This window comes from Gracilinanus agilis, chromosome 1 (genome assembly GCF_016433145.1).
Source record: "Gracilinanus agilis isolate LMUSP501 chromosome 1, AgileGrace, whole genome shotgun sequence".
Lineage (NCBI taxonomy): Eukaryota > Metazoa > Chordata > Mammalia > Didelphimorphia > Didelphidae > Gracilinanus > Gracilinanus agilis.
The window spans coordinates 422,382,228-422,404,554 of NC_058130.1; the positions used below are offsets into that span (position 1 = coordinate 422,382,228).

Sequence of the window (22,327 nt, forward strand, 5' to 3'; positions counted from 1 at the left end):
CACTTTATTGGTCAGTCTTTTTTTTTTTTCTTTTTCCTCCCAGGCAATATTCCATGAGAGTGACAATGTTATAAAGGGAGCAGCATTGAGTATATTGTATCTGAGGCTAACATGTGATCCACGATCATAGATAGGTTCCTATTCTTTGCCTCTTTGTGTATGTTCTTTCCTGTTTTATGTGAAGGAGTTTAGAGATGGCTATTACTTTGTGAGCTTTGAGGAGAGTGAGACAGCAGATTTTAAGAAGCAGACTATATGCCATAGTCCATATTTACCAGGAGCCAAATTGTAAGAAATAGTCTATAGTCACCTGCCTTGTATAGTTCAGCAGTTGTAAAGATAGGGACTTAGCTACCCATCAGTTATACTACATTTGGAAGTGAAATTGGTAGGGCAAATGTTAAGTAGAAACTATATTCTGTCTGGATCCATGCTCCTCAGGGACTGATCTTATATAAGGGAAAAGTATGCCCCCCAGGTATTGTGGGGAAATGTTTGGACTTCTTTTCTTGCTATATCTTTAAAGTAAATATCACATTATAAAAGCTGGAGGAAAAAAGTCATCAGTCTCACAAGTCTCCTAGGAGTCATTACCTCTGAGGAGAATATAACAGGTGGTATGGGTTACTGTTTCATGTTTTAAGTATTTGCCAATGTGTGGTTATGTCTTTTGTATTTTACTTTTATAGTAGAAATAAATAGCTGTCCTGTACTGACCCTGATAATCTACTACTTTGTAACTTTCCTAAAAGGAACCCACTTTATATCCCTATTGTGGAGAATTAATTTTATTCAAACATGAGCCAAATCTAAGGTTTATTAAAAAGATTTTCCATAGGATTCTGGGGTGAGGGCTAAAATGAACCAGACAGGACAAAAAAAGCATGATTTTCCTTTAAAGATCAGGCTTCTCTAGGACAGAGTTCAGTCTCCTTGAGACCAGAATTGGGGCCCCTTGGTAAGAAGGGGCATTTTCTGGGCTGTGGGTAACAACATGGATTCATGATGTGATAATTAGATTAAGTCTACACTGCCCACTAGAGTGGCTTCCTGCATTCCTATAGATTATCATTGATCTATATACCCTCATTTTATTTAACTCTTATTTGTAACATTTGATAAACCTCTATGATTGACTTAAAGCCTTCTTCTGGGTATTTTACTATTTCATAGACACTAAAGCAATACTGAAATTGTCCATCTAATATCCCTCATTCTCCTTATATTACTATCTATCTATTTATCTATCTATCTCACATCTTTCCCAGTCATCCATGCCCTTGAAGATACCTTTTACATCCCTTTTTGCATGTAATTCATGGGTGGCAATATGCTATAGCTTACATATTCCCACTATGCATCTTTCTACTTTTTTTTTTTTAAGGTCAACTATAATTCCAATTCTTTTAAGAAAGTGGTGTTCCATGATTTGTAGAAACTTGATGATGTTAAAAGATGGATTTTGGAGTTAGGGAATAGCATGGGATTATTAAAATTCTATGCAATTTCCTAAATGTATTTCAGCCAGTTTTATTCTTCCTATTCTAATCTGGGCCAAATCAGCTGCCAAAGGAGCTTGCTGTTTCAAACTTCCCAATGTCTCTCACATCTGCCCCCTTCTCTCTACTCATACAGCTGCCACCTTAATTCAGTCCTTCAACACTTCTCCCCTGGATCATTGCAACTGCTTTCTAACTGGTCTTCCTGCCTCAAGTCTCTCACCACTCCAGTCCATTCTATACACTGATGCCAAAGTAATTTTCCTTAAGTGCAGATTTACTCATATAACTCTTCTATTCAACGAACTCCAGTGAATTCCTATTGCCTCTAGAATAAAATATAAACGCCTCTGTTTAGGTTTTAAATCCCTACACAACCTGGCACTAACCTATCTTTCTGTCTTCATTGAATATTTTGCCCCTCCCTTGCACTCTATGATCCAGCCAAAATTCTTTCACTATGTTTTTCACTCGTAACACTTCATTTCCTGTCTGTCTCTACACCTTTGCACTGGCCATACTCTATGCCTGAAATGTGCTCCCTCTCTCTTTGCCCCACGGAGTTCCTTTAAGATCTAGCTCTGAGACCATCTTTGGCATCAAGCCTTTCCTGATTTTCCTAAATGCTAAGGCCTTCCCTTATAAACTACCTTGTATTTATCGACTTTTTTGTACTGTATGTACTTTGTGTACTATGTATCAACTTTTGCACTATATACCTATGCTTTGCATAAAATATCTATTTGTTAACTTTATGTTTTATAGATATATTTTAAGTACTTACTGCCTCCCTGATAAGGTGAGCTCCTTGCTAATGACAATTGTTTGATTCTTTGTATATTCATTTCTGACCATTCCATGAGATCCTTGTCCATGCTTTCCTGAATTCTGGCCCCTGAAAAAGGAAACCCAGTATGTTAGAGGACTTCCTCAAGTTCTCCAAATATCATGAAGATGATAACACTGGAGCACATGGATTGTCTTTCCATTGGTTATTTTTTGCTCTCACTATTTGACCAGCTCAACTTTTTTGATTGTATTTTTCTTTGATAAGTATACTTTTCTGTCCTTGCCCTTCAGGTGATCATCAACTTCAATTTGTAATCAGTCAGTTAATATTTATTAAGTACTTCTGATATGGCAGGAATGGACCTAAGCACTGGAGATACAGAGAAAGGCAAAAGGCAGTCCTTGCTCTCAAGGAGCCCATGGACTAATAATAGGGGCAACATGCTAACAACTATGTATAAATAAGATATACAGGATAAATTGGAGACAACAGAGGAAAGGCATTAGCAATTAAAGGGGATCAAGAAAGGGTTCTTGAGGAACAGAGGAATTTGAGACTTGAGGAAAGTCAAGAAAACCAGGAGGTAGATAAGGAGAAAGAGAGTTTCAGGCATGGGGGACAGCCAATGAACTGTACAGTCTGGAAATAAAGAATCTTGTTTGAGGAACAGTAAAGAAGCCAATGTTGTAAGGGTTATATTTAATGGTTAGACAATAATTTTATGAAATGATTGTGGTCACCAATATTTATTATATCTCAAGTCAGAAATTTATTTACAAATATTTACAAAATGGAAAGGAAGCAATAGAGAAATGTGAAAAGGTTAGAGAGGTTATCTATCCTATCAACTTAAATATTTACTCCAAGTCTGCATAATCCAGGCAGAGATTAATTAGCTCTCAACCAGGAAGGCTGGTAGTGAGTAACCACATGGCCTCCTCCAAGATGGAAGCTAGTCTCTTAGAAAACTAGGAAAGGAGTCAGACTTTCACTCACCCAACAAAATAGTCCAGGAGTCAGAGTCTAAATTAAAGCTGAGCTCCAAGCCCACAATCCAAGCTGCAGTCTCCAGTGAAACTCCCTCAAAAACTCCACAGTAAGAAGACTATCTGCAGAAGACAATCTCTTCAGACTATCTTCTCAAAGACAATCTGCTCTGAGGGAGTTCAGGGCTTGCTTTTATAGTGGTTCCTTGTCCCTGCCCCTCTTCACAGGGGCCAGTCATGGTTTACAAATTGTCTAGCACTGCCCAAAGGGCAGTGTCTGTGGGATTGACTTCTCACCTTCTGAAGGTTAAGTTCTCATTTAAGGGTGTGAATTTTCTAAACTTCACCTTCTGGAGAGGTGAATATTCATCAGAAGAGTTCTCAGATTCCTGGGTGACTGGTGTGTGAATTCTCATTTCCTGGCTGATTGAGTTGAAAGAGTGAGAGCTCCTCCACCTAGTGCTAAGTAGGGTGTTCAAGCTTTTGTGGATTCAATTCAAAAGTAGACAAAGGAGAGTTAATCCTGTCTTCAATCTAGAGAGAAACTAAGAAGGGGTACTTAAGTTAATGTTAACTCAAGATAGACAATAGAGTGAAGAATTCTCTTTCATATATCACCGAAGTCCTGAATACATTTGTTGGGAGCAGAGGAGAGGGTATGATATAAAAGAAGGCTTAAAATCTTCTGTTTGAATATCAGAGGATTTTTTTAAATTGAGCCTGCAGGTAATAGGGAGCCACTGGAGTTTATTGAATAGAGGAGTGACATGGTCACAAAGATTACCCTGACTGCCACATAGAGGATGAATTAGGATGAAGGGAGCCTTCAAGAAGGCAGACCAATCATCAGGAGCTTTAAATAGTGAGATGAGGCCCCATACTGAGAAGGTAGCAATCTCAGAGGAAAGAAGAGGATGTATACAAGAAATATTTAAAAAGTAAATTAATAGGTCTTGGTATCAGGAGATGTGAGAGAGTAAGGCGTTATGGTTGACACCTAGGTTGCAAGCCTGAATGCTTGGGAGGGTAGTGAAACCCTTGATTAGTAATAGGGAAGTTTAGAAGACAGAAGGATTTTTGGAAAGATAATGAGTTCAGTTTTGGACATGATGAATTTAAGATAGCTATAATGCACCCGGTTTAAGATGTCTGCGAGGCAGTTGGATCAAGTCTTTAATTCAGGAGATATCAGGACTGGATAAGTATATGAGAATCATCACTGTAGAGATAATTGAAACCGTGGTTGCTGCTATCAGTGAAATAGTACAGAGGACTAAGAAAAGATTGCCCAAGTCAGAGGCTCAGAGACACTCACATTTAGCAGGCATAATCTAAATGAAGAGACAGGAATGAAGACTGGAGAGAGGTCAGAGAAGTAAAAGGAAAACCAGGAGAGGGTAATATCATGGAAACATAGATAGATACCCTTTTTATCAAGGAGAATAAGGTGATTGACAGTGTCAAAGGCTGCCTAGAGGTGAACAAGGATAAGGCCTGGAAAAAAGACTATTATATCTGGCAAATGAGATATATGGTAACTTTGGAACTAGCAGTTTTGGCTGAATGATGAGGTTAGGAGGCAGACTATAGAAAGGAGTGTGAGAAAAGAAAGTGGAGGTAGCCTTCTGAAGGAATATAGCCACCAAAGAGAAGATATATGAGATAATAGCTAGTAAGAATGAACAGATCACTGGAAGATTTTTTGAGTCTGGAGAGACATGAATATGTTTTTAGGCAGTCGTAAAGCAGCCAATAGAGAAGAAGAGATTTAAGATAAATGAGAGGATGGGGATGATGGAGAGGGAAATCTATTTTTCACTGATTCATAACTATAAATCAAAAAAGGAATATTGGCATTAAGAAGATGAATCTCTGTTTCAAATTGAAAGTTGGGGTCATTACTTAAGCTTTATAATTTTCCAAAAGCAAACTAGCCTTTTCACCTCCTCTTGTTCAGTTTTGGGCCTAACTCATTGTCTTTGTAGTTTCTATCTAAGAGATAAATACTGATAATTTTTCTACAGTTTGTCCATCTAACTGCAAATCACAACCTGGGCAAAAGGCATTTTTTTATCTTCTTAGTTTTTCTTATGTTTTCTTATGTGGATAATTAAACCAAGTCTTTAGAATAGTTATGGATTCATTTTGGAGGCTCTGTAGTATTCTGGGAACTGATGCAAGTAGAACAATATTATCTGCAAGCAGAAGCATTGGGAAAGGCTTTGTCTCTAGAGGGAATACTTTTCAACTTGGACTCTCTTTCTGGATCTCCTTCTTCTCAGTGGAAAATACTACTCTCGCTGAGCTGATGTTTTCTTGGTTATACCTCAATTGAAGTTAATAATCAAAAGCTTCTCAAAACAAGTTTATTTCTGTTGTTCTATCTTTCAAGGAAGTTTGTATTATCCAGTGTCTCCTTAAGAGCAGGAGTTGTTTATTCATTCATTCATTTGTTTATTTTTTACAACCTTACTTTCTGTTTTAATAACAACTCTAAGACAGAAGAGCAAGGTCTAGGCAATTGGGCTTGTGACTTGCCCAGGGTCACACAGCTAAGAAGTGTCTGAGGTCAAATTTGAACTCAGGTCCTCCTGACTCCAGGCCTGGTGCTTTCTCTACTGTGCTACCTAGCTGCCCCTATTTTTTTTTTAAACCCTTGTACTTCGGTGTATTGTCTCATAGGTGGAAGAGTGATAAGGGTGGGCAATGGGGGTCAAGTGACTTGCCCAGGGTCACACAGCTGGGAAGTGGCTGAGGCTGGGTTTGAACCTAGGACCTCCTGTCTCTAGGCCTGACTCTCACTCCACTGAGCTACCCAGCTGCCCCCCTATTTTTTATTTATTTGATCTCAGTTCCTCTAGCACCTGGCACAGTTCCTGGATCATAGTAGGAGCTTAATAAAGAATTATCCATTAGGGACAGCTAGATGGCTTAGTGGATAGCGAGCCAGACCTGAAAATAGGAGGTCCTAGATTAGAAACTTCCTAGCTGTGTGACCCTGGGCAAGTTACTTAAATCTCATTGCCTAGTGAAATAAGTATTCTTGTAAAGTCTCTAGGTATTAAGTTGAAGGTTGGACCGGTGCTGAAGACCCGATGCTGGTCTGCCCACAGTATGAAGCCAAGTCCTGTGGGTTGATGACACAATCCGACTGCTCAGAAGGATGTACAAAAAGATCTTGATTTATTTGGCAAACTCAGGATGGGGTTGTGGACCAGGGAGACAGATATCCCTAGCTCTTATCGCCTCTTACTCCTCCCCGTTTCCTGCAAGGATCACTTCGTTCCCAATAAATTGGTCTACTCTATCTATTCTCTGTCTGCCTGTATTATTCTAGCTAACTACACCATGCACTAACTGGTCCACTGAAATCCAACAGGATCAGTAAAGTCTAGACAGGTGGGTTGGCTAGAAGGCCCAAAGGCCCAAGCCTAGATGGTCTGGCTCAATTAGGCAAGATAGAGATCGGGTCCTTGGCAGCTCACACAGAACAGATAGTAATGATGAGAAAGATGAGAGCCGGGTCACAGGAACAGGACCAGGGAAGACTTCTTGAGATTAGGAACCTCCAAGGTGAGTCAGGAATTCAGCTTCTTCCTCCAGCTCTGTCCCAAGATGGTCACAGGAACTAGGCTCCTGCTCTCAATGGTGTCCAGAGATCAACCGACCCTCTTGGAATCCGAGCCTCTCTCCTTTTTTTTTTTCATTTAATAATTTTTATTTTTTAGAAAAGTTAACATGGTTACATGATTCATGCTCCTACTTTCCCTTTCACCCCCTGCTCTCCCCCCACCCATGGCTGATGCACATTTCCACTAGTTTTGTCATGTGTCCTTGATCAAGACCTATTTCCAAATTGTTGATCATCGCACTGGTGTGGTAGTTTCGAGTCTACATCCCCAACCATGTCTGCCTCAACCCATGTATTCAAGCAGTTGCTTTTCTTCAGTCCGAGCCTCTCTTCTTATGTGCCCTTGCCATTCCAGAACCTCACCCATTCAGTTCCCTCCGTGTGCCAGCTGCCCTTTGCAAATCATATGCAATGCTCAAATCCTCTGCAACTTATTCCTTTCCTCTATTTTATTTTAATACTAGCCCTTATCATTCTCCTTCCTTGGAACTGATAGTATAGATTCTAAGAAAGAAGGTAAGGGTTTAAAAAAATTTAAAAAAACTTTAAAATTTAAAATCTAAATTTAAATTAAAGAAAAAGATTAAATAATTGTTACCTTCTTGGATGAGAGCCTTTAAAGAGGCATTTTGCACTATTGAATCAAAAGGTTTTTTTTAAACAATCAACAAAAAATAAATATAAGGCAATTTAATTTCTTTGACCTCTTTTGATCAATTGGGCATCTGGCCTATTTGCACTTCTTATGTATTTGGTTTTAACTGTGGCTTAGTAGCCTCATCTCTTGAAGAGTTGTGGTTTTCACTGAAGGGTCCCCATAGTCTTCTGAAGTTCCATTTGATCAATATAATCTTTTCCACAAATAGGAGTATCTGGACAACCATTTATTTAATTATTTATTTTTGAGCCCTTACTTTCTTTCTTAGAATTGATACCAGGTATCAGTTCCAATGCAGAAGAGCTGTAAGGGCTAGACAACTGAATTTAAGTGACTTGCCAAGTGTCACAAGGCTAGAAAGTATCTGAAGTCAAATTTGAACCCAGGACCTCCCATTTCAGGGCTATTCACTGATCCGCATACCTGCTCTAAAACATACTATGTAAAGATAATCTCACAGCTGCAGTTGGTACAGGACTTTTTTCATGGTAGTGAACATGTTTGTATAATATTTTATGTGTAGTTTCCAACTGGTGAGAGGAATGTTGAATGAAGTTATCTCTGTGCTACATCTGTCAAGGGATCTTGTGAATATCTTTTATAGTGCTTACCTTGCCAACCCAAAATGTCATTTTATAAATGATGGTAAACATAACAGAACTTCATAATTAAAACTTCAAATTTGTCATTGGCAACAGCATTTAACCAGATACACATGAAAAAAGTTTCCAGGTCTGCTTTGAATTACAGGGCCAAGAATTGTTGATCTTTTAATTTTTATTTTATTAATGTTTATCTTTTTCCCAAAGGTCAGGAAGGGGAGTACATTCCAATCATGGGTAACACTGTAAGCATAAACCCATAGACCAATTGTATAGGGTTTATTCAGGAGACCTGGAGTCATCATCAGTTTGGCTGTAGCAAACAATATTCAGAGGGCACTACATAAGATAAAGCTTGAAAGATAAGGTGGCACCAGATTATGGAATGCCAGGTCACAGAGTCTGATCTTTGCTCAGTAGCCAACAGGGAGAAATTAACATTTTTTTTTATCAGAGCCATGATTTAACCAGATATATGCTTGAGAAAAATTATCTTAGCAGTGGTATGGAGAATGGATTTCAGTGGGAAAAGAGTGATAAGGGGCTGTGTGCTTATCATTACTTAGGGTGATGAGAGTGGGCATAGAGACTTAAGAAATGTCAGAATAGAAAGGTAGGACTTGTTAATTGATTGGATAAATGAATGGAAGAAGAGGAAAACGTCAAAGATAACTCCAGGCCTTTGAAAGGAGAAAGAGTGAATGGTAGTGCCAGGTACAAAAATATCAGAAGGAAGAGCATGTTTAGGATAAAACTTAAAAAACTCTGTTTTGAAAATATTGATTTTGAGGCACTGGAAGGACATTCAGGTGATGTTCTCCAGGCAGCTGAAAATTAGTCTGGAGCTCATAAGGAGTCAAAATGAAATATGGATATTTGGGAGTTATAGGCATAAAGATAGATGGTAGCTAAAGAAGTGAATGAGATTGCCAAGGTGAGAATGAAGAAAGAACAAGGACAATAGTCTTTGTTAACCAGTTAAAGTAGTTTTTATTGTATGAAGATTAAAAGGGTTGAAACCCTGATGTTAATTTTTGTGTATACCTAACAACTTAGTAACCTAATTTAGTAACTCGGTATTTTTGAGTGTACCTATAATTTGTTTCATTTTCAGCTTTTGGCATTAAAAGGAAAATCAGAACAGAATAATTCTTTAAAAACATATTCATAAAGATATCTGCATTTATTGAATAAACAGTAATGAAACAAATTTATTAGTTATGGCATATTCAAGTCAACTTTTTCTTATAGTTATTCAAATGGTGTTTTAAAAAATCATTCTCATTAAAAAATGAGATACTTTTGTGACCTGAAGAATAGGGGGAGGTTTTCCTCTCTAGTTCTTTCCTCACCTCAGTGTAACTCCAAGAAAATGTAAAAAAGAGTTTTAAGTATAGCTCCTGTTTAGGTCTTGCCAAAATGTGGTCAACAAGGTGCTTCCAAGAAAAGGAACTCAATGTACAATATGAATATCAAGTATGAGACAGCAGTTTATTTCTTCCACCATAAATAATGCTTAAGACAGAAAATAATTCAAAGGCATACATGAAAAATTACAGAAACATAAATATCTCAAATGACTAGTTATGGTCATTAGATTCTCTTAGGACGTAAAAATTACCCCGTGGGTGTGTTAAATGGATATTTAGGATAGTTCGAGCTCCCTGAAGATTTGTTCCATGTATGCAACTCAGAAGGTCCAGACCTCTTGGCTAGTCAGGGCATGGCTTGAACTATATTTAGCTGATCAGCTACAGAAAGATCAATGTAAGGGTTATAACCTCTGGGAGGCCTGGTAGATGAGTTGAAAAGTTCTAGAGCTCTGAAACTTTCAACCCATAGAATTATCACTAAGGCAGGAAAAGATCTGGATGCCAAGGTTAGAAACACAAAGGCAGAAGACCCACTGAGACAAGTAAATATTCTTGCTGTCCTGCTTGTAGTCCTCATTGCTGCTGGGGACCAGAGGAGAGAAATCCCTGTGTCCAAATGATCTTCAACAGGAAGATAAGGTCAGTATAGAGAACTCAGAACAGGCATTAGCTATGACAGATCAGCAAGATGTTCTTCAACAAAGAGCCAGGGCACATGTCACACAGAAAGGTAGTAGGAAACACCAAAGTTCCTGGCTACCTTAAAAAGTGCTGTAAATATTTTGATGTGCAGAGAACCTTTTAGATTTTTTCTTGATTGTTCTTAAAGAGGACTCTATGTCAAGTATTAGAGATTCTGGGTTAAAAGGCATGGATATTTTATTCACTTTTTTAAAAAATCAGATTTATTTTAAACCCTTAACTTCTGGCTCCTAGGTGGAAGGGTGGTAAGGGTGGGCAATGGGGGTCAAGTGACTTGCCCAGGGTCACCCAGCTGGGAAGTGTCTGAGGCCATATTTGAACCCACCACCCCCTGTCTCTAGGCCTGACTCTCAATCCACTGAGCTACCCAGCTGCCCCCACATTTGTTTTTAAAAATGCATACTGAAATAAGTCATGACTGATTTTGTCCCCCTGTGGGTTAGTGGAGTGAAATAAAAAATATATCCTTCTTCTGGTTTTAATCAATATCAGAGTTTGGAACTATTAATAGTAGTAGGCTGTCATCTAGATGTCCCATTCTATTTTGTCTATGGTAGGAGAAATGGTATGAGAACTTTCTAGCCTGGGGGAAAAGGTTACTAGATTGGGATATATATTAACAATTACCTTTCTCTGTATATTTTTGAATAGAGTATTAAAAGCACTGTCTTCCATTAAAAGTGACTTTCCCCAGCTTTTCTCAAGCTTCATTTTAGAAAAAAAGAGGGGGGTAGTATTCTGTGGGACTGATGGGTTAGTGAGAAATGCTTTATTTTGCAGTCGTTTCAAATGATCTTCAGTAAAGAGTAACAATTTTCAAGACCTCGGGGAAAGCTGTAGTCAGGAAGGAAAAAGGTTGATAACCTACTAGGTGGCCATCCATTCAAAAAAATCAATCCTGGCTCTATTTTTCATGCTTTACCCTACCGTATCCAGTCAACTTATGATTAAACAGTAAGAGACATCACTGGTCTTTTAGAAATATTACTCTCCAATATGAGCTATTTATTAGCATGTAGGAAAAAAAAACTGTCTTATAGGTTAAAGACGTTTCTAGGTTTTAAAAAATGAAAAACGAAACCCCCAAATTCCTAATCTAATAGCGAAATCAAATTCACCCTTGGCCTTAATAGTAAAGGTTATGGCAATGGTTGCGATGGAGCAACATTGATTAAGGTGCGACTCTCCAGGGCGTCGAACTCAAAATATCCGGCGGGAAGTGCACCTCAGCCTTCTCTCCATATGGCCTTGAAGCTCAGGCCGGCTCAGTCCATGGCCACGACCTCTTCCGGGTTTTGGAGGCAGCCAGAATGTTTACGCAAGCACGTTTCTAATCCAGCCCGGGTTTTTCCCGGGGAGGCGGGAGCGGCCGCGCACGCCCGAGACCTGGGGGAGGGGAGGGGCCTAAGGGCAGGGCCACGATGGCAGCGCAACTCCCTATTGTGGCCGCCACCCCCACGATGGCGCGAAACAGCAAGAAAAGACCAGCCAGTCCTGCGAACAACGGCAGCGGCGGCGGCTACAGCAGCAGCAAGAAGAAGAAAGTCGGGGCTGCTGCCTTCACCCAGGTACTAGCTCGGTAGAGCTCTGCGCATGCGTGAAGGAGGTGGGGGTGGGGAAAGGGAGAAAGGCGGGGGAGTCGTTCCGGAGCGGCGTTCTGCGCTTGCGCTCAAGATGGTATCTCGTGATAAAGGGACTAGGACTCCACTTGTCTGAGAGAGCTTCTCATTTGTGCACTGTTTCCCTTTCCCCCAGGAACAAAACCAAATCCCTAGCCGGCACTTTTACTCTGGGTGCCCTCTAAGGCAGTTGATGTAGCGGGGCACTGGAAGGAAAGGAAGGAATTTGTTTGGTTCCTTATTTAATAGAATTGTTTTTGGGAACCCGGGATTCTACGTATGTGACCTGGGTCAAATCACTTAACCTCTCCGAGCTTCCAGGGGATCCTAGATTTAGAGCTGGAAGGGATCTTGGAAATTGGTTAGTCCATCTCTTTTAAGTTTACAGTTAAGGCTCGGTAAGGGATGAGCCAAGTTCTCACTGGTGATTAGTGAGCCCTAGCCAGGACCTGAATTCAGGTCTTCTGATAGCTTGCGTCCTCATTTGCAAAATGGAGCTCCCCGAGAGGAGAGTAAGGCTTTCTTTAAATGTAAGTAAACAAGAGAGATTTTCAATTCAATAAATTTTTATTAAGTCCCTACTATATGGCAGGCACTGTGCTAAGCCTGATAATACAAAAAGAGGCAAAAGGCATCCCCTGCCTTCAAGAAGCTTACAATTTCAATTCAAGTCAATAAATATTTATTAAATGCCTACTTTGTGTCAGGCATGTGCTAAGTGCTGGGGACCCAAAAAGAGACCAAAGATGAAATCCTAGCCCTCAAGGAGTTTACAATCTAATAAGGCAAACAAATACATACACACAAAGGTGGACTTTAAACTTTAGTTAGAAGTTAGCTTAGAGGTTATCTAGTGTGTATATATATATATATGTATATATATATATATATATGAAAAAGAAGTAATTAAAAGAGAGAAGGTACTGGAATTAAGAGGGATTAGGGCAATAGAAGGCAAAGTATAATTATAAAAAGTGTTAAGATGATTAAAAAACTGGATTTGTGAGATAGCAGTAGAATGGAAAGAGATGATCAGATATGTCTTTTGAAAGAAAATTGAACAGAATTTGGAATAGATATAAAATAAATAATGAGTCAAAGATGATCCCAAAGTTTCTAGCATGAGTGAAGTGGGCAGTGCCATTCCTTCCAACTAGGAAACCTCCAAGTTATACTGTATACTTGATGAAAAAATATCTATTTTTTGAGTGCTACTGAAATCAGCTACTTGATGAGTATTTTCCCTTAAAACCCTGCTGACTCCTCACACTCAGTAAGTGGAAAACTGAACTACTCTTTTCTCCCCACTAATTTTTTTCTCACCAATTAGCTTTTCATCCTGATTCCCTTCCTCTATTAATACCAGTAACTTTAAAAAAAATTATTCTTACTAGAAATTGGAATTATCTTTAATTCATCTCTTTCACATTCAGTTAAATTCTGCTCATTTTTCCCCCAAAAGACTCTTGTACCAGACTTTTCTTTTTCCATTCCTCTGCTATCTCACAAATTCAGATTTTTCAACTTAATATTATCTATTATTAGATCATGTATTGCCTTCTGTTCTTTAACTTTTCCTTATTTGTGAGAGAGATACTCATAACTAGACTGACAGTTCCTAAAAACCCAACACCTTGACTCTAATTTCCCGTGTCTCTTTTTTTTATTTTATGAAGATATTTTATTTTTACCAGTTACATGTAATAACAAATTTCACATAAGTTTTCCATAGTTATACGTTTCAAATTGTCTCCCTCACTCTCTTCTCCCCCCCCCCCCTGGAAATGGCAAGCAATTGGATCTGGGTTATACATGTATTATCAAGCAAAACATGTTTCCATATTGTTCATGTGTCTATGTCTCTAGCACCTAAAACAATGGTATAGATATAGCAGGAATTACTCCCAATATTTTTAGTTCATTGGTTCTCTTGTGTGGAATTGAAAAGGTAGGTTCTTTTTGGATTGGTCCACTGAAATTTATTACTTAAGCTACATATGATCATAGATTTAAAGTTAGAATTTATCTTAGAGGTTATGTAGTCCAGCCCCCTCTTTGCCTCCAGAAGAAATTAAGACTGTAAGAGAGTAAATGATTTGCCCAAGGTCAAGATTTAAAACTAGTAATAGACCTCAGAGGCAATGTAGTACAACCCCTGAATTTTACAGATGAGGAAATTGAGGCTCAAGAAGATTATATTAGGTCTTTTGACTACAAATTTATTGCAGCAAACTGCCCTAAAAAGACCATCACATCCCATTTTAACCTGTAATATGATGTGATGTTCCAATTCTTCCTTCCATATGACTTTGTAAATCACCAATGCATATTTTTCTACCTTCCTTACCTTTTTAACATATACTAATAATAGCGGGCACTTTTATATTGACTTAAATTATCTATACAATTAAAATCTTCTAAGCACTGCACAAAATTATCCTCACAACAAGCCTTTGATTTAGGTATGACTAGTATTCCTATTTTAAAGATGAGCAAATTGAGGCTCAGAGAGATTTAAGTGACTTGCTTACTGTTATAGAGCCAGTGACAGGATCCAAATCCAGTTCTTCCCAAAATCCCAGGCCCAATATTCTTCTTCTTCTTTTTTTTAATTAACATACATTTTTATGAATTTAGTAATCATTACCAAACAAGAACATCTCAGCATAAAAAGAACAGTGCATTTAAAACAATAGTCGCAAAATGACCTTTCTGAATTTGTTTTCTTTAATCTGGTTATTGTAGTGGTGTTCTTTTCTTTCTTTTTGAATCTACTCCAACTCCCTTTCCATTTCTTTACAAATTGGTTTATCACATGTTGAGTCATTCATTCATTCAACAAATATTTGTGGAACATCTCTCATCTGCAAATTCCTGTTTGGGGTACTGAAGGGGATATAAAAATCCATGAGCCTTCTGGTAATTTGGTAGGGGAGGAAATAAGATATTTATTAGGACAACTCCAGTATTGGACCATGCCATATGAATGATACAGACAAGTAGTAAATTCCATAGGAATTAAGAGGTAGGAGATAACATTTTTGGTTGGAGCAACTAATAAATACTATGGAGGAGGTTGGATTTGTTAGTCAGAAAGCATTTTTGTCAGTTAATAAGTATCTATTATGCACTTAAGTAAAGCACTTCACTGTGTGCCAGACACTATGCTAAGGAATGAGGAAACAAAAGTAAAAGACAATTCCTGATCCTAAGCAGCTTACAGGCTGAAGGAAGAGGTGATGTGAAAACAATTATGTACAAATGAGATATGCACTAGAGAAATGCTAGGAAAGGCACTAACTTTAGTAAGGGGGAATCTGGAAAGATATTTTTGGTAGAAATTGGGATTTTAGCTGAAACTTGAAAGAAACTGGGGAAGTTAGGAGGTAGAGATTTTGACCAGGCTTTTGAAAAGTGGATGTGACTCTTATGGGCAGAGATGGTGGGAGAAAGGATTTCTAGGACTCCAGAAACTTGAAAGTAAGTTAATAATGAGAAGGAAGGATTTATATGGGAAAATAATGAGAAACAAGGCTGAAAATGTATGCAGATTCTAATAATGAAATCTTTAGACAATTAACTTTTTTACTAGACCCAATTTCAATAACTTCCCCTTGTCCTTTTTGCCCTTTCTATGTGTAAGGTATTGCTCTGACTACAACTGAGTTAGACACAAAAGAAATAAGCATATTATAAGGATTAGTGTTTGTCCATTGGCTCACGTTGGACTGGAACTGAACTTACTGCCCTGTAGGAGTCTGGTGCTTGCTGTGAATGATATCTCTCTATGGTTACTGCTTCTTATGTGCTACCTAGTATGGTAGTATGTACCTGTTATAGTGCTAACTAAGCATATATGTTTCTTAAATATTTGTTGAGTAAATGGATGATTCATACTTTTGAGTTAAAGGTAACATAGGTCATGTTCCATTATAATAAATTTAAGAGTATATACAGATTTGGGGCAGCTAAGTTCAAATCTGTTCTCAGATACTTCCTAGCTTTGTGATCCTGGACAAGTCACTTAACCCCAGTTGCTTGACTCTTACTGCTCTTTTGCCTTAGAATATTCTAAGGATATTCTAAGACAGAAAGTAAGGTTTTTTTTTTTTGTTTTGTTTTGTTTTTTTTAAAGAGTATATTCAGATTCCTTTGTTGAGCTGAAGAACTTTTGTAGTAAATACTGTTAGACATCACAATTTCTTGCAGTTTAGAATGATCAGTGAGGAGCAAAGCTACCTTATGCCCAGGTAAATAGTTCAATAATGTTAACAAAATTTTCAGGACAGGCATATCCAGTAGGGAAAAGGACTGACCGGATGATTGAACATTCTTTACCTGTCTGAAGTGAACAAATCAAAAAAAAAAAAAAAAAAAAAAAGGGATTGCAGTGGGCTTTGGAGAAGTTGTAATAGAATTTCCTCTCTAGTATTTCTGAAAGAAAGCTAAACTTTACTCTTATGTTAGGAAAAAGTTTGTCTGTTAAGCTTTTCCCTAGGATCCAAGTTGTTGTTCATCACAGCTTCCTGTTTTGGAATATCTGCAGGTGTCTCGCACATGCTGCCCTGGGAAACAGCTCAGAAATTCCCTTGAAGTGACCCTTTCTAATTTAACTTCCTTCATTTTTGTTTCTCTTTCTTTCAGTCCTAATTATTCCATTCCAATTCAGTTAAATCCGAAATCTTCATTACTCTCTTTTGAGTCCAACATGCTACTAGTCACCGTAGGGGATACAGAAGAGCCATATAATGAAGTTCATGTACCTCATATAGTCTAAAAAATAAACTGCAGGGAAGTGTGAGAAATGGAGAAATCAGAAAACAGGAAGAATCCAGTTGGGAAATTAAGAGGCTGGAAACTAGTCCAGGGCAATTGTAGGTATAGTTGCTGTTTTATGCTTGATGTCAAGAGGAAACAGGTCAATAAAATTAGGGAAAGTGAAGAGTGATGAGGGGTAGAAAGAAAAAATGAACCTTATCCTCAGGGTAGAAAAGAAACAACCTATTTTTTATGGTGCATTTAAAAATTACAAAGCTTTTTTTTTTTTTCAAGAGTTCTGTAGGGAATGGAAGTATTATTATCCCCCATTTTACAGGTGATGAAGCTGAGACCTTGAGAGATTAAGTGACTTGCTCGTGGCTATATAGCTAGTATCAGAATATTTATTAAGTATCTACCATGCTCTAGACTCTGTGCTAAATGCTGAGAATACAAAGGAAAAAAACCAGCTTCTATTCTCAAGGATAGTCCAATGGGAGAAACAACATGTACAAATAAGATGTATACAGGATAAATTGCAGATAACCTCGAAAGTTAAGGAGGAACAGGAAAGGCTTCCTGAAGAAGGTACAATTTTAGCTGAAACTTGAAGGAAGCCAGGAGGAGGAGATGAAGAAGAAGAGAGGAATTCCAGGAATAGGGGACAGCCAGTGAAAATCCCCAGAGAAACAACAAGGAGGACAGTTTCATTGGATCACATAGTATATTGAGAGGAGTAAGGTATAAGAAGACTGGAAAAGTAGGAGCAGCTAGGTAGCACAGTAGATAGAGCATCAGGCCTAGAGACAGGAGGACTTCAGACACTTCCTAGCTGTGGGACCCTGGGCAAGTCACTTAATCCCCATTGCCTACCTCTTACCACTCTTCAGCCTTAGAACTGATATTATGTATAGACATTATGAATTGATACTAAGACAGAAGGTAATGTTTTGTTTTGTTTTGTTTTGTTTTGTTTTGTTTTGTTTTGTTTTGTTTTGTTTTGTTTTGTTTTGTTTTGTTTTGTTTTGTTTTTAAACTGAAAAAGTAGAAAAGGGCCAGGTTACAAGGACTTTAAGAGCCAAACAGAATTTTATATCTGATCCTGGAGAAATGAAGAGCCACATATAGTTTATTGAATCAGTGAGTGCCATGGGCAGTGAGTGCCATGTGTTAGAAGATGATCATTTTGACAGTTCAGTGGAGGTTGCACTGGAGTGAATTAGGGACTTAAGATCGGGAGACTATTGCAGGTGTCCAGGACTGAGGCAATGAGAGTCTGAATCAGGATCTGAACCCTTGGCCAATGATTGGATCTTAGAAGTGGAAAGGGGGGAAGAGTTGAGGATGACATCTGGGTTGTGAGCCTAAGTGGCCAGGTGGATGCTTTGACCCTGGACGTAGTAGGGGAATTAGGAAGAAGGGAGAGTTTGGGGGGAAAGATAATGAGTTCAGTTTTGGACATGTCAGTTTAAGATGTCTGTGAGGTATCTAGTTTGAGATGTTTTCTAGGCAGTTACAGATGACAGGAAAGAGGTTAGGGCTGGACAATTATTGGCGTGGAAATGATCATGTGGGAGATGATGAGATCACTAATCAAAATTAGAGCTTGTTATATGACTTCAAGATCAGTGCTTTTACCATATTACCTCTCCAAAAAAAAGTCTAGAGGGAGTGATAGTAATATTTGCTCTTTGGGGATGGTGGTATAAATGGACAATTTAGATTTCAAATGAAGAGAAGCAGAGAACCTAGGTTGATGATTCTATTCCTTTGAAGTTCATGCTATTTTCTTGTATACCCCATTTCTTATCTTTGTGGCTGTCATCTCCTGATGTCTACCATGTCTACTATGGTCCTTCTTAGCCTGTGGGCTGTGGATCCCTCAAGAGAACAGTTATTTTGAAGCAGTCCCTATGCTCATCAAGTTTTGATCTTTAGCACCAGCAAAATATACAGCACGAATAATAGGTTTTGTGTCATTTATTTATACCAAGTAGGAAACATTTTTTTTTCCTGGCCTTTTAGAATGAAATATGACCTTTACTGCTGCACCTTCTGGAATAGGTCATCTGAGTAGCTTATTGTTGGATTTCATAGTGTCAAACTTGTTTATTCATCAATCACAGGCAAATCCACGTAAAAGTGTTCCTGAATTCATTGTAACTTTTTGTTATCAGGTATGACTCTCTAGCCTTGCCTTTTCCACTTTTGGGTAGGGGTTCTCTTCTACTGGAGCATGGATGACTTGATGCCCTGTCCTGCCACTAATCATTGACATATGGGCCTAAGGGGGCAAAATAGAAGGGAGAATTGCCTATTACGGAGGCACTTGGAGTCCTGGCCTTGGCAAGGGCCCTAATCACAGCCTTGGTTAGCACTCATGAATCTAAAAGGAAGGAATGAGCTCACTGTCTCTGAGGCACAGGATTAAGACCCTCAGCCCTTGAATTTAAATCCAGAATGAACTTGGTCAGTAATCATTGGATCTAGTGGATAGAGGAAACCTTCCTGTTGAAACACAGGTTTCTCCAGCTCACAGGCCATTCTTATCAGGATGTCAGCATGGCTGTCTATTAGGTTTTTCATGTGTCTGACTTACTGAGTAGTCCCTGGTTTGGACTGTGTGAGCTAAGAGAGGTTTATGAGTGAGGGACTCCCTATTGATGAAGCCTGAGGCTCAGTGGTCTAGCCCTTATGGCTTCTAGGACACTTGGTCTCAACTTTGGTCATGAACTAAAGAGATAGATTTGAAGCCGTCCACCGACTTCATGAAGATTCCTAGTGGGTAGGACACTCGGAAAGGGGAACCAGGGACTGAGAGAAAATGGGTTACGGGTAAAGGACTAATGGAAAGAGAACATAAGGCGAGAAGGAAGACACACAGACAAATAAAGTTCTGGCATAAGGTAGTCAGAGAGCAAGTAAGCTCTGCTGGAAAAGAACTTCCATGGTTAGGAGCTTCCTGGGATGAAGCTCTGATGGTAAAGAGCTTAGATGATTCAGAGCTTAACCCTTAGCAGACATACTGCTATTTTTTTTGGGGGGGGGGTTACAACAGTATGGGGGAAGGGAAAAAATGAGTGGTCTGATGCCTTTGCACTATGAGGTAATCTTCACGAGATACAAACTGTTGGAACCTAAAATAATAGGTAGAGCTAATACCTAGATCAGGAATCCATATAGCTTAAGGTCTTGGTACATATGTTAATTGATTGTTATTGGTAAAATAAGGAGACTGAGGTAATTGACTAGTCTTCTGGAGTGTAGCCTTAGGGAAGGGATAGGAATTTGGCAAGGCTGAGGTTCAATTTAACTCAAGGTTAGAGAAATCAATCATAAGCAATACAAGAGTCAGTTTTTTTGAGCACCCTTAAAATAATATCAAGATTAATGTATATCTGGATTGCTACAAGATTCCTGTGGCTCAGGCTGGGCTTGTTATCCATCCAGAGAGTTCACTTGGATTCTGGTATGAAGGGACCATTTTAGGAATCCTTATAGGAAGATTTATTAGCATCAATGTGTGGACCCCCAGCACTGCCAGTTGGTGGAAAGGTCCAGAGGCAAGTGGCTCAATGACATTGAAACAAGGAAGCTAAGTGGAGCAGAGCCCAGAGCAGGCCTGTACTGGGGGTTAGGGGACAGGAAGTGGATATCATAGGATTAGCCAAGACTGGAAGACTTTCTAGTGGGCCAGAGATTGTCAGTGATTACTTCGAGGACTGGGGATTTAAGTAGTTTTTATAGGGCTTTTCTATGGTGTTCTCTTGACCATCTAGAAAGAAATGGGGCATTCCTCCCTCATGTGTGAGAAAGGAGAGGGCATTTAATTCTGAATATCGGAGCAGTGGTAGCTCTTATTTCTGGATGCAGTATAGACGAAGAACCAACCACACAATGTTCCAACTTCAAATGAGAGTGATGGCCTTATGCCAGGGAACAGGGCAAGGAATGGTATTTTATTAGAATACACAGTTGAGGGAGTTTAAGGTGTGGGGTATTTCAGCTAGTAAAGTTCTATATCTAAAGCAAATTAAAACTGTCACTAATCTTGAGTTACAAATAGATCCCCAAGTGACAAGAATGGGTTTAAGAAACATCAAACAATCATATAGCTCTTAGATATTTCTACTATAAGATTTTTTTAAAAAAATTATTGTATAATAATGCTATCATTTGGAATCTAATACCTTTTTTTTAATTACAAAAAGAAGCCAATGAAAGTAGGAAGCACAGACTGCTCTAGGATCCCTTTAAACCTTCTGCAAAAGGACTTGATCACTTGATTGGATTGTCTTCTTATCTTTCCTGTTTCTGGTCATCATTCCTGCTTGACTTCAGGATTCCTGTTTCATCACCATGTTGTGCTTTTCTTTTTTCGTTTGCTTAGTTTTGGGTTTTGGAGTCTTTTTTTCTTTTTGTCATTATGCAAACACACTTCCATATTGGTCATTGTTGTACGAACACATTCATAGAAAACCAAAACCCCAAAATAAAACCATAAATATACTGGCATGAAAGATAGGATGCTCTGATTCACATCCATCTGATTCCAACAGTTTTTTCTTTGGAGGTGGATAGCATTCCCCTTCATAAGTCTTTCAGGATTGTCTCAGATCATTGTATCTCTCTGAGAGTAGCCAAGTTTCACAGTTGATCATCGTACAATATTGCTATTACTGTGTACAGTGTTCTCTCCAAGTTATTATTTTGCTGCATCAGTTCATGCAGATCTTTGTAACTTTCTGAAATGATTTTGCTTATTATCATTTCTTATAGCACAATAGTATTCCATTACCGTCCTTTATCACAATTTGTTTAGCCATTCCCCAATTGGTGGACATCCCCTCAATTTCCAATTCTTTGCCACCACAAAAAGAGCTGCTACAAATATTTTTGTTCAAATAGGTCCTTTCCCCTTTTTAAATTATCTCTTTGGGATACAGACCCAGTAGTGGCATTACTGGATTAAAATATGCATAGTCTTATAGCCCTGTTGGGTGTAATTCCAAATTGCCCTTTAGAGTGGTTGCATCACTTCATAACTCCACCAACAATGCCTTAGTGTTCCAATTTTGCCACATCCCCTCCAACATTTATCACTTTCCTTTACTGTCATATTGACCAGTTTTATAGGTGTGAGGTGGTACTTCAGAGTGATTTTAATTTGCATTTCTGTAATCAAGAGTGATTTAAAACATTTTTATATGATTTTTTATAACTTTGATTTCTTCATCTGAAAATTGTTTATTCATATCCAATGACCATTTGTCAATTGGGGGATGTTTTTGTATTATAAATTTGATTAGTTCTCAATAGATTTGAGAAATTAAACCTTTATCATAGAAATTAGCTATAAGAATTTTCCTCAGTTTGTTGTTTCCTTTCTAATTTTGTTTATATTAGTTTTGTTTGTATAAAAGCTTTTTAATTTAATATAATCATTTAATATATATTATATATATTTTTAAGGTTCTAAGAAATGCCTGTTGATTGGTTCATTGTGTAATATATATAATATATATTATAATATATATAATATAAATTTTTAATTTAATATAATTTTAAATTAATAAAATCTCCATCTTTTCTTTGGTCATAAATTGTTCCCTTTTCCAAAGTTCTGCTAGGTAAATTATTCTATGTTCCCCTAGTTTAGTTTTGGTGTCACTCTTTAAATCTAAATTGTATAACCATTTTGACCTTATC

General features: G+C 38.2%; 1 protein-coding gene across 1 annotated transcript in view; it reads left to right on the top strand.

The window, feature by feature from the left end:
- The first annotated feature begins 11,619 nt into the window (after positions 1–11,619).
- INO80C (INO80 complex subunit C) overlaps positions 11,620–22,327 on the top strand; it is a 75,261-nt gene continuing 64,553 nt past the window's right edge. The window contains exon 1 of the mRNA XM_044665066.1: positions 11,620–11,809. Within this exon, the coding sequence (XP_044521001.1) occupies positions 11,663–11,809 (147 nt within the window). The 5' untranslated portion in view covers positions 11,620–11,662. The remainder of the gene's footprint in view (positions 11,810–22,327) is intronic.